The following is an 11,709-nucleotide window of genomic DNA, read 5'->3' as shown; positions in this document are numbered from 1 at the left end:
CAACAACAACCAACCATAGATGAGGAAGGAAAATTTAGTTACGTGCTTCGTTAAACGACCTAGCTCCCTTCAATTCGGTTTCTTCTGCCGTGTAAATATCATATAACCGTTATTATTACATAGTTAAGAATTTAAATATTTGGCAAAAAGTACTTTTGAGTAAAAAACAAGAATATATCACGAATTTTTAATTTCTAATACTATGTATCATCAACATTTAAATCTAATCGATTTTCAAAAAAAAAAAATAATTGCTTTCATGAAAACATGACAAACCCTGATGGATCAAATGAAAAATTATATTGGTATAATTTGATCAATATTTTAAATAGATAAAGAAAAAAAACTTAACATAACTGGATTTAGACAAAAAAAAATGATATTACTTGTTTCAAAAGGCTAGAATCAATTAGGTGGCAAAAGTTAATTAAAATAGGTTACAGTTAATACATAACATGTCTAAGTTTTTATATGATAAGTTTGCACATGATATGAAAAACCTGATAAAGTACTTTCTTTTTAAAAAAAAATTAAGTTATATAAATGAAATTCATTTTAATTTTTTATATATTGATTTGATAGATAAATTCTAAAACCTGTTTGTGCTATAATAAAATAAATGCTACTTCCACCTTTAACAAAAAGTGGCCGCTTAATTTAGGTTGCTATTTTTTTTTTTCAGTGTGGCCCAGTTTATTTTATGAAATTTTTGGACTAATACATTGAAACATACTTATTTTATCAATTCTACAAACTATGATGATTTTTAACTTTTGTACTACATTATTTATTGAAAATTACTCTTCTAAGAAGTCAAATGAAATTGAACTTTTTGTAATGTAATAAAAATCAACTTGACTTTCAGAACCATTCAATGCTCATAAGTTTGAAATGTTTTCCAATGTTGGTTAAGTAATATACCCACAGCAGGAGTTTCTTGGTCAAAAGTCCAATTTCTTATTGCATGTCATACACCATTTTAAAAATGTTTTTTCACACCAATTGCACCGGTTGCCAATCGGCTTTTAGAGGTAATTTGGTCATTAAAAAAATTAACATTTTGTATTTGTAAAAAAAAAAAGAGAGATTGAAGAGTAAAATAGTAGATATAGCATGATATGAAGTCGCTCCATATGTTGAACAATGGTTTCAACCTGGCTTCGAATAACATTAATGGAATCAGGGTCGATGCAGATGCTTAAATCTTGCTTCTGGTTAATATTTTGTAGCTTGTGATCGGGAAAGAGTTTTACCTGGATCTTATAATAGGGGCCAAATGTTCTTATCTGGAAAAATCTTTGAGATAAGTTAGTGTTTTTGGGAAGTTGGGCTACTATTCAAGTCAACAGAAAGGAGATCAAACTCTAACAGAAATCAGGAGAGATCCATTTGCAAAATATCCTTCAATAACTGTATAAAGTGTTCAGTAATGATTAAAAGTTTCTTCATGTTATAAAGCACACCCAAGATAATAACAATATACAAAAAATATTATATTTATCGAACTCGGGTTGAACTGAAGTAACTTTCATTTAAAATGTTATCGGGTCTGGATTATATATATATATATATCATAAATATCAAATGTGCAGTGTAACATTTCAATTTTAGTGGCTTAAAAAAAATTAGGATATTTCATTATAGTATTTAAAACTGATGATCCATTTATATAAAATATATTAATACAGTCTTATAAAAGATATGATTATCAAAATATATCATTTATACAAACCGAGTAAAATCAACCAAACTTTATACACACGTTAACCACTTATTACAGCTCCCAGAAACCTTTTACTAACCTAACTTATGGTTCCTCATCCTTCAAAGGGACCCCTAAATCTGCAACCTCATCTGCTACCACCAAAAAATGATCATCGCAAAAGAAAGAAGAACAACACAAGACACAAAATACAAGGGTAAGCTAGTTTATAAAAGAAATAATCATATAACAATTAAACTTATTACATCATAAAATAGCATATTTCAAACATTCATAAAAAGAAATATCAAACATATAATTACAGACTCTCTAGACTCAATTATTTGGATTGATGCATTGACTTAGACATAAAAGTTGTTCACCTGTCATAAAAGTGGATTGCGGCAAAAGCCCTCACTCCACTTGGCCTAACCAACATAAATTAATTTCCACTGGACAGGGTAAGTTACTTGTGGCATCACTAGATTAGTGGTTCCACCCCCCTAATATTGCCATAAGAACCTCCTTCAACTCTCACCACCTAGGCCACGACACTCTATATGAGTTTGTAAACCTAGTAGAGTATAGGATAACTTTTGACTAACATATATCCCTAGCCAATGCATAACAACTTACTAGTGAGGACTACACTTCTTCTTTAGAAGCTTAACCCTTATGCAACAAACAATTCAAATCAATTTTTCTCATTTCATTCCACTTATTCTCTTTTATACTTATAACCTCATCACTTCTCCATAAAGCATAATCTCACACCGAGTTCCTCATACCAAACAGTCATACACAGCTCATTCATCATATTCACATATCATATTTCATAATTGCATGTAATAAGCACTATGTAACATCAATGTTCAAGAACAACTAGTAAAACTTTATAAACAAAAATAAAAACACAAATGTCACACATGACAAATGGGAGTCGAGAGTTCATGTTAAAGTTGAAGAAAACAAACAGAAGGTTTCGCAAGTAACTTGTGGATTTGGTAATAGGATGAAGATTTCATACCAGCGTGTTCCACAAGTAACCAGTGGATATTTCCACAACCTATGGATTTAACTACAAGAAGCATAATTCAAACAACGAATTCCATAGGTAACCACTGGATATTTCCATAACTTGTGGGTTCAGCTACGACAAGCATAATTCTAACAACGAATTTCACAGGTAACCAATGGATATTTTCACAACTTGTGGATTCAACTTTGAGAAGCATAATTTAAACCATACAAGCAAAAACAACCATACTCATCACATATCAAATTCATCAACATGCATTCATTAATTTAGAAAAACACTACAAAGTAAACCAATACTAGCTTCTCTTACCTGACAAAGCAGATCAACCAGCTCAAATAGCTCAACAGACCCAAGGAACACCAAAACACCTTTAACTCCACATGATGCTCTATCTATACCTAGGAACAACACAAGAACGATCATGACCAACCATTATGATCACTAACCGACAAAGACTCATATTGATGATTAAAATGTCACATGCAATCAAAGCAGGATGTAACATCCCTAGGGAATATTACTAATTAAATAAATAAAATATAAAATGAAATTTAGTCGACGAGATATTATTATTCCCAAACGCGGGAAAAATTCAAAATGTTTAACAACACGCCAAAAATTTATACAATAGTAGTATTGAAAGCATTAAAATTTCTAAAACCCTTAATCATAAAATAAAACATGATAAAAAATCCCTAGCTCTAATCCCAGCTAGCCCTCACTCCGTCGCCTGAGCATCCTCAACATCACCTGTATCATCATCTACTCCCGTGCAACGAATCACACGATCATCGCCATACGCAAACAGAAAGGGTGAACTGATAAAAATAGAAATAACATATATAATCACAGAATATAATAAGATACTCATCTTATTTAACCTAATTAGTTCTTGGCCAAGACCTTAACTCCAAGGCTTTTCAGCCTTCAAATCACACAAAATGGTTAGCCTTGGACTCAAGAATGTGATGCTCACACGAACATGCCCGCTCGTGATCCTGCCTCTACAAACGTCCTCGCTCGTAGTCCTGCTCTACGGACCTACCCGCCCGTAGTCCAACACATGTGATCCATCAGCCACGTACCTCCCCGCACGCAGCACCTCTCAAGCGTGAGCACGGAACATACGAACCTACCTCGCTCGTATCCCCACGCGAGAGTAACTGGATATGAACCTCCCCGCTCATATCATCACATGTTAACCCCCATCCATGAACCTACCCGCTCATGGCACAACATCTCCCGACCCAGGTATAGCATCACTGCTTAAAAGCAACGCACACAAGTCATAATCTGCAACACTATCGCCTGGCGCAGCCCCAAGCGTTGCCAGGCAAAACCCGTGCAGACCACCTAGCGGTTCAAGCCACGCCGCCAGGCGCCAGGTCCATGAACAGAACACCTACCTCTTCGCTACCACCTGGCGGATCCTACCCTACCGCTAGGCGCCAATCATTGTAGACCCCTTCCTGGAGCTCCTATCGCCTGGCACGCACGCTCCAGCCGCCAGGCGTTGTATCAGCAGCGTACCAATTGTTGTTTTCGCACCTCAACCAGATTATCTCATACTCTCTTAACTCCTCCAAGGTAGCAAGGCACTCTCATTCATCCAAGTCTCATTCTTGATTCCTTGGCACCCCACAGGCGATCCCATTACCTATAATTCTCATTCCCAATCTCATAACAATACCTAGGATTTACCAATTTCTTCCCTCATTATCCAATGACTCAACCTAACTCCAAATTAGACCACACAGTACAGTTCCTTATAGCACACATTACCTACCTTAATCACATTACAATAGTAATACACCGTCTACTCATTTAACTTTCAATCCATATTACACAATTCATAGCTAATACCTTAACTCACTAAGGCACACTATCTCGTGACCTAATTGTACATCCCCAAGTAAACCTATACTTCCCAAACCTGAAACTTTGAATTAGAATCATCATTCTCCCTTTCTTTAATTAACTTTCCTACAATTACACCATAATATACTCATACTTCCAAACCTCTTTCAATTCACATAATTTAGTACTATAATTATATTTTTCCTTACAATTTCATTAATAAATTTCTAGTACCACTCACTCACATAGGTTCCTCTCTTCATTTTCCACTACTCAAACTCGCAACCCAATGACTGCACCTCGCCATCGCCTGGCGACAAGCATAGTGCCGCCAAGCGATACACCAGTATTCAGCCTAAACCTAGGTTTCTCCATCCCTGCGAGTGATTTCAGCCTCCTTCAATATACGACCCTGTTGTCAATCGAACCAAACTGTAGCAATTTACCTAAAATAGGCTGGACTTCTCCTCTCAATGTAATTCTTAAATTTTACTCAACCCTTGCTCTCTGGAATCCACCCCAATTCACTCCCTTCTCACATTAGAGCATATGATCACAGATTCTCATACATGAGTATGTCCCCAAACTGTACTATACACACAATTCTAATTAATTTCCTATCAACAATGCCCCCAATAGGGTCTACACAAATCAATTACAGAAACCACCTTGATTTTCGTTCAAACAGCATCAGAACAAACCAAATCGACGTGAGCACTGTCTCGCCGCCTGGCAACAAACAAAAACAAAAACAATGCACATATTGATGAGCCGTCAGGCGATTTCTGGGCAGAAACCCAGAATCGCGAAAACAACACAATGAGGGAATGGGTTCATGCAATAAGGTTTATTCAATGAAACAGTACATCATAAAGGATTTAAAACATGCGAAAGTAGCTCCCCTTACCTGGATTCCTTGCTCCAAATTCGAATTCTTGATATGTCTCTAACTCAAAAGCTCTCTTAGCCTTCTCTTGCACTTAACAATATTTTCCACTCTCAATTCTCTCAGCACTCATCACGAAACATTTATGGAAACCATTGCTTGAATTTCACGCACAATGCAGTACCATTTCCCTTCCAATTCTCTTCTCTCTCACAATTACTACCCTAATTAAATGAGATTAACTCTAAAAACGAAAATACCATTAAGTTTTTGGTTTAATGGTTAATCAAATATCATTATGGTTTTGTCTCTAGCCTCTCAAGCTATCTCCCTTGGCAGCTAGGGTTTTCTATCTTTTTGTCTCCATGCCAAAAATAAAATTAGGCAAAAAAATAAAGTTTAGTTCTTATTCTTAGATTAAAATAACACACAATTGGCATACATAGGACTTAAACCCAAGTCCTCTCACACAATCAAGTACTCTCAACCATTTGAACTAGTACTTTTCCACATCATAGCACTCTGCATTAAATGTCTTAAAGGCTCCTATTACCCGCATTTATTAAATAATTATTTAATTAACTATTTAATTTTCTCGGGTCTTACACAGGGTCACATGCAAGCCAGAACAGAAAAGACCCACAAGAAAATAAGTAGAAATTCAACATACACAGTTGAAGAAACTAATCAAATAGAAAGGAAGAGCTTGCCAAGAGGATCACCATAGCAGTCTTCGATCTTCCAACAGATGAACAGAAGATGAGAACTTCTAGAGAAAAGTCAAAGAACTCTAGAAAAGTGATTTCTAGAAAAATTGCGTTAAAATAATGAAACTCGTTTATAATAAAACTATTTATACTAAAACCTTTCAATATTAAAATAATTGAGTCTTACTACTTTTAAACATATATCAATTCTAAAACGCTATTTTCTAAGATTTAACCTAATAAGAAAGTTCAACCATAGGATGCTAAGAAATGTTATTGTAAATGTAGATGTTTCTTAAAATAATTAGATTTAAATGCTTCAAGTTTTGTTTTTTATCATTTTTCTGAGAATTTTACTTTTGGATTTTAGGGGACGGTTGTTTTAATTAAAGCTATGTAATTATTCTTAACTTTTTAACATTTCTAATAATTGAAAAAGTGCTTAAAAATACTAAAAAGAGTTAAAGCAAAGGTCAATAAGTGAAAATCATTTTTACCAAACATCAAGAAGTTAGATTAGTTTAAAGTAAAGTCTCGGAATACTAGTAGCTCGTGTGGAAAAAGAAAGAACAAAGGTCAATGAAAGTGAAACATGTGGTATGATTAGCGGATCATCGATTTCTGAAGTAGCTAATATAAAAGATATGAAAAGAACCTTTTACGAAGAAGGTGAAAACAAGAAGCAGATTAAAAGGACTGGGACACCATAGAAGAGGGAAGGGATCCGATCTTGCAGCTTAACCACTTGTCGGCATAATCCAAGACAAAATGCCAATGAAATAGTGTAACAATTTTTTATTCATCAATAACTCCAATAATACATCTTATAAATCTAAAACGAATTTAAGTATAGCTTTTTTAGTTCTTATAATAAAAAGGTAAATTCAGTTATCACTTTTACAATTTCTGTTTTTTAATTTTTGCATGTATTTTTCTCAAAAGTAAAGTAATATTATTTAAAACATAGTTAGATGTCAAAATAGGAAATTAAATCGACTGATCCTTATTCAATTTTAGGGAGTAATTTTACAATTGATTTGAATACGCGTGGAGGTGTCTGCATATCTTGGGTGATTGGCTATTTTGTGGACTTTTCCTGATAAACTGGATCCAGTTGCTTCCTTGCTGTTTGATTCAAAGATGACTTCTACTTGAAGTAAATGAGGCAGATGTTCTAGGCAGATCTCTCACATTGACCTCACACTGAATCTAGTGTGCATTTATTCGAGGAAGATTCCTTTTCAATTTCTCAGTTAATCTCAATGATCCTGATGGAGTTAACTCAATGATTGCACAGGAAGGAGCATACCAAAAATGTTTGGTTCAAACTGAGCTCATGCCCTTCAAGGAAGGAACATATCCAAAACAAATATTAGTCACAGATTCTCTGAATGAGTATATTCGTATAAACTTCTCTTTTTCTTTCCATCTTCTACTTTTATGATTTGATTAGGAAAAGCTGGAAAAGAAAAAGGGAGACAACTGTTGACTTTTCTATCTGGGAAATTTGATGTTAAATCTGAGTACATTTATTGAGATTCAAAGAGTGCCTTGATTCTGGCACGATCTAATTTAAGTTGTAGTCGGTAGAACAAGGGCTAGATGCTACAGTTAACTATTTCAACAGTGCAAACAGCTAAAAAAGACGAAAACAGGAACTTGTGTAAGAATTTCATAAGGAAACAATATATCAATTGATTTCTTTACACGCTCATACAGGGGTTAAAAAAGAAGAAACCAAGAAAAGAATAACTGAATCAAAGAGGCTGACTTTCTTACTTCACCTCGTATGACCAGTTTGCAAACCGCAGTGTGGAAAATTATGTCAAATAATGAGAGAACAGAAGAAACTTGAAGTTGTTTGCAGAACTACACCATTCAAAGTTGCTGCAACTTACGAAGATGCTCCAGTAATGAAGTAGCCTTCCGTTTGGCCCTCTCTGTACCAGTTCGAGCAAGTTCAGAGAGAGGTATGACGGCACCGAGTCTACTTATACAAGCAAGATTGTCGGCATCCCTTTTGCACAAGGCCAGAAGAATAGCAGCTGCATTCTCTTTATTGCGAGGCAATCCGGTCCTCAAAAGATCTATCAAAACTGGTATAGTGCTGGCTTTTACTATAGCAATTTTTGCCTCTTGGTGGCTGGCAAGAACTGACATTATTGTCAGGGCTTCGTCAACCATTGATTTGCTTGAATCTGTAAGCATTTTCAACAATGCTGTGATGATCCCTGCTCTAATGGCCCTGCCCTTGTTCCCTTGATAAATGCATAGATTGAACAATGCTGTTGCTGCATCCTTCTTTCCTCTAGGACTCCCGTTTTGGAGCAATTCTACCAATGCGGGTATGGCTCCTGACGCGCCAATTATTATTTTGTTCTCATCTGCAAGTGACAAGCTGAAGAGGGTTGCTGCTGCATTTTCTCTTGCTTCCATGGTTCCAGCACGGAGGACTTGGACAATGGATGGAATGGCACCAGCAAGCATTATAAGTCCTTTGTTATTTTCATAAATGGAAAGGTTTAGAATTGAAGTAACAGCATTGTCTTGCGTCAATACATCTTCAGATGTTAGAAGGTTCACTAGAACTGGAATTGCTCCAGCTTCAGCAATTAGTATCCTATTGTCAGTACTTCGTTTGGATAGTGATCGGATTTCAGTAACGGCTGCTCTACGCTCCTCAACAGATCGGCTGGAGAGCTTCCGCACCAGAGCTTCAATTGCTGCTATGTCACCCGTAACGTCTCTGAACGACCCATCACTCTTCTTTATTTTCCCATTAGTTAGTCCTGTTGGCTGCTCGATATGGTGCTCTATACACCACTGAGAAATAAGGCTCCTTAAAACATAATTTGGTGTGAGTGTCAAATGTTGGAGCTTCTGCTGAGTTTTCGGACACGTTGTATTTCCACAATCTATCCATCTCTGTATGTAAGATCTCTCATACGTCTGCAGAATAAAGGAAGCAGGAAATTTAGAAGACCAGAAAAATTTGCAGGAATATTTCTTTTGTTGATGCAGCATTTGATCTGATGAGATGAATTTACCTGACCAGTCGCCACAATAACAGGATCTCTCATTAGTTCCAAGGATATAGGGCAAAGAAAATCTTCAGGAATCACAATTGCTTCAGGCCTTTTAACCTCAGGTAGACTTTTTGTCTCAGAAATTTCTTGACTTTCAGGATCAGATTCATTCAAAAAGAGAACTTCAGAAGAAGCAGGGATGCTCCTTGCTCTTTCCAAGAGAGATCCAAGCCGATTTGTGCTGCAATTATTCTCTCCATTGTTTTTAGGAATGCTGTCTAGTTCTGATAAATTTTCAGGACAGCTGTGTTGTTTGTACAATCCACCTACGGATTTGGAAAGAACCTGACTAATTTCTTCAGTCAGTGGCTGGGATAATTCATGAGATGGCATCTTTGAAATCATAAACCCATATTTATCTGAGGCTCGTTTCAATTGCGTTCTCACCAAATCCACCTAGAAAAGCAAATAATATCAGCAAATTAACTCAAGCAAATAGTATATCAAATTAAAACCCAACCTACTCATCCAAAGTGTACCTGTTCTTTGACTTCCTCTGAGATGTCCAAATTGTCATACGGCAAATCACTCAACAGTTTCTCCAATTTCCACGTCACACACTGAAATTGGAAGACAATGGTCTTTGCGGCTCCATCCTTAAATCAAGATACATCAAATTTCAGAGAAGTACACAGACATCCTTTTACATATAGACATGGCCACAGAAATTCAACCCCCCGTAACATTCCGACTTAAACAATTGAACAAGTGCAAAATTATCTCTCTATATAAAGAACACATCGTAAGGACACAAATTTAACAAAGACACGAAGAACAAAACCAGAATGCCAAACAGAAGAACACTCCCATTCAATGAAACAACACAGTGGACATTTGTTTTTTTTCTACAGATATCCTCATTGAGCAAATTTGTTTCAGACACCGTTTAGCCCCAAATGCAAGACCCTCTCTCATAAAGGACTCAAACCTTGATTCGCCACGCTGTGCGAGAATAGTCTTTCTACAAAACCGACCCTCTTTGTAAATAACGCAAAGAACATAACGCAAAGAACATAAGCAAGCCCTGACTAACTTATAGGGGAGGTATTTTACTTCTCCACTGAAACATGACAATAGCTAGTGATTTGATTGCACGCATTACACCCACTCAACAAAAAATTAAAGTAACAATTTCCTGAAATATCTACTCTCACAAGTAACAATTGGACTTTATAACCAACACAAAATTAAAGAGCAATCTTCCTCAAAAAAAACTTTGTACGCTGCCGTTACGGTTACTGAAAGGAATGCAAAAAAGACCTAAAAGTTTGGGAATTTTAGGCAGCGAACTACAGATCTAAATTACTGGAAAACCGAAGAATACGAAGTCGTAGCTCAAGTTTCGAAACCCCCCACGCGTTAGCGTTGAAATAGATCAAGAAACTCACAGAGGAGCAATTGGAACGGAAGTTTCTGGCGACGGAAAGCAAGCTTCTTGCAGACTGAAGAGCGAAGATAAGATCAGAGGACCAAGATGCGGCGGAAGATGAGGAAGAAGACGAGGAAGCGGAAGCAACAACATTGTTGCTGTTGTTGTTGTTGCTGTTGAGTTCTCTAATCTCCTCGAACAAGTGGGTAAGGAGGGAGATCCGGCGAACCAGATCGGTACAGTCCTTGCGGAACATGGCGTCGGCGGCAATGGGTGCGGCGGAGGAGGAGTCGACGCACATTCCGGCGATGTCGTGGACCAGACAGAGGAGCTCTGGTGTGTGGTCTCCGGCGAGTTCGCCGGCCATTGTCGCTGCAAAGGTTAAGGTTAAGGTTGTGTTGTGTGTTGAGGAAAGTGAGTCAGAGACAGTCTAATAAGGTGTATGAGGAGACTTATCAAGTGTGGACACGTAGAAACACTGCAAAACGCTGTAATAATGTGTTTCATCGGGTTTTCTAAATTAATTAAATTATATAATATATAATATTTTTTTAGAAAAAAATGAAAAATAAAATAGTTAATTTAGTTTTTGTAGTTAATAAGAATTAATAATTAATTGGTTGGTTCATTCTGAGAGGGTTAACGTGACGCCTTAACTGGGCAAAGCGAGAATCTCGGAGGAATTGAAATTGAGAAGAATGATAATGAAAGAGAGAGAAATGAACAAGAGGATACAGTTGGGTTTGGAATATTATGAATTGTAATGCAACTAACTACTATTTTTCCTAAAATGTATAATATATTTTAATGTCTTGGAATTTCTAACCAATTTTTTATTTTTGTTACAAACTACTATATATGTAGCTATATCCTACTACCCATTGTCTAATTTTAATTTTTAGTCTTTCACAGGTTTAGATTATATTTTAGTTTAAGTAATTATAATTTGGTATTGCAAGTCCAATTTTACCATAGTTCAATTTAAATTAATTGGATTGGATTTAGTTTACCTTCTATTTCATTGGTTCATAAAAATATTGTCCAATACTTATGAATAATCATC

The 11,709-nt window shown here is 36.1% G+C and overlaps 1 protein-coding gene across 1 annotated transcript; it reads right to left on the bottom strand.

The window, feature by feature from the left end:
* Positions 1–7,778: 7,778 nt before the first annotated feature.
* LOC114178240 (U-box domain-containing protein 11-like) lies at positions 7,779–11,094 on the bottom strand. The gene is made up of 4 exons (XM_028064040.1): positions 10,666–11,094; positions 9,757–9,873; positions 9,239–9,673; positions 7,779–9,140 (listed from the first exon to the last, which is right to left on the bottom strand). Exons 1-4 carry the CDS (start codon positions 11,011–11,013, stop codon positions 8,070–8,072), a joined length of 1,971 nt encoding a protein of 656 aa, XP_027919841.1. The 5' UTR covers positions 11,014–11,094; the 3' UTR covers positions 7,779–8,069.
* Between the last annotated feature and the right edge of the window lie 615 nt (positions 11,095–11,709).

The sequence above is a fragment of the Vigna unguiculata genome, chromosome 3 (assembly GCF_004118075.2).
Source record: "Vigna unguiculata cultivar IT97K-499-35 chromosome 3, ASM411807v1, whole genome shotgun sequence".
Classification (NCBI taxonomy): Eukaryota; Viridiplantae; Streptophyta; class Magnoliopsida; order Fabales; family Fabaceae; genus Vigna; species Vigna unguiculata.
This window is presented reverse-complemented; position numbering and strand designations above follow the sequence as displayed.

Coding starts and splice junctions, on each gene's coding strand:
- LOC114178240 (XM_028064040.1), bottom strand. CDS start 11,013: ATGGCCGGCGAACTCGCCGGAGACCACACACCAGAGCTCCTCTGTCTG. Junction 9,874..10,665: donor TCCGTTCCAATTGCTCCTCT/GTGAGTTTCTTG, acceptor TCTTGATTTAAG/GATGGAGCCGCAAAGACCAT. Junction 9,674..9,756: donor CAGAGGAAGTCAAAGAACAG/GTACACTTTGGA, acceptor TTGCTTTTCTAG/GTGGATTTGGTGAGAACGCA.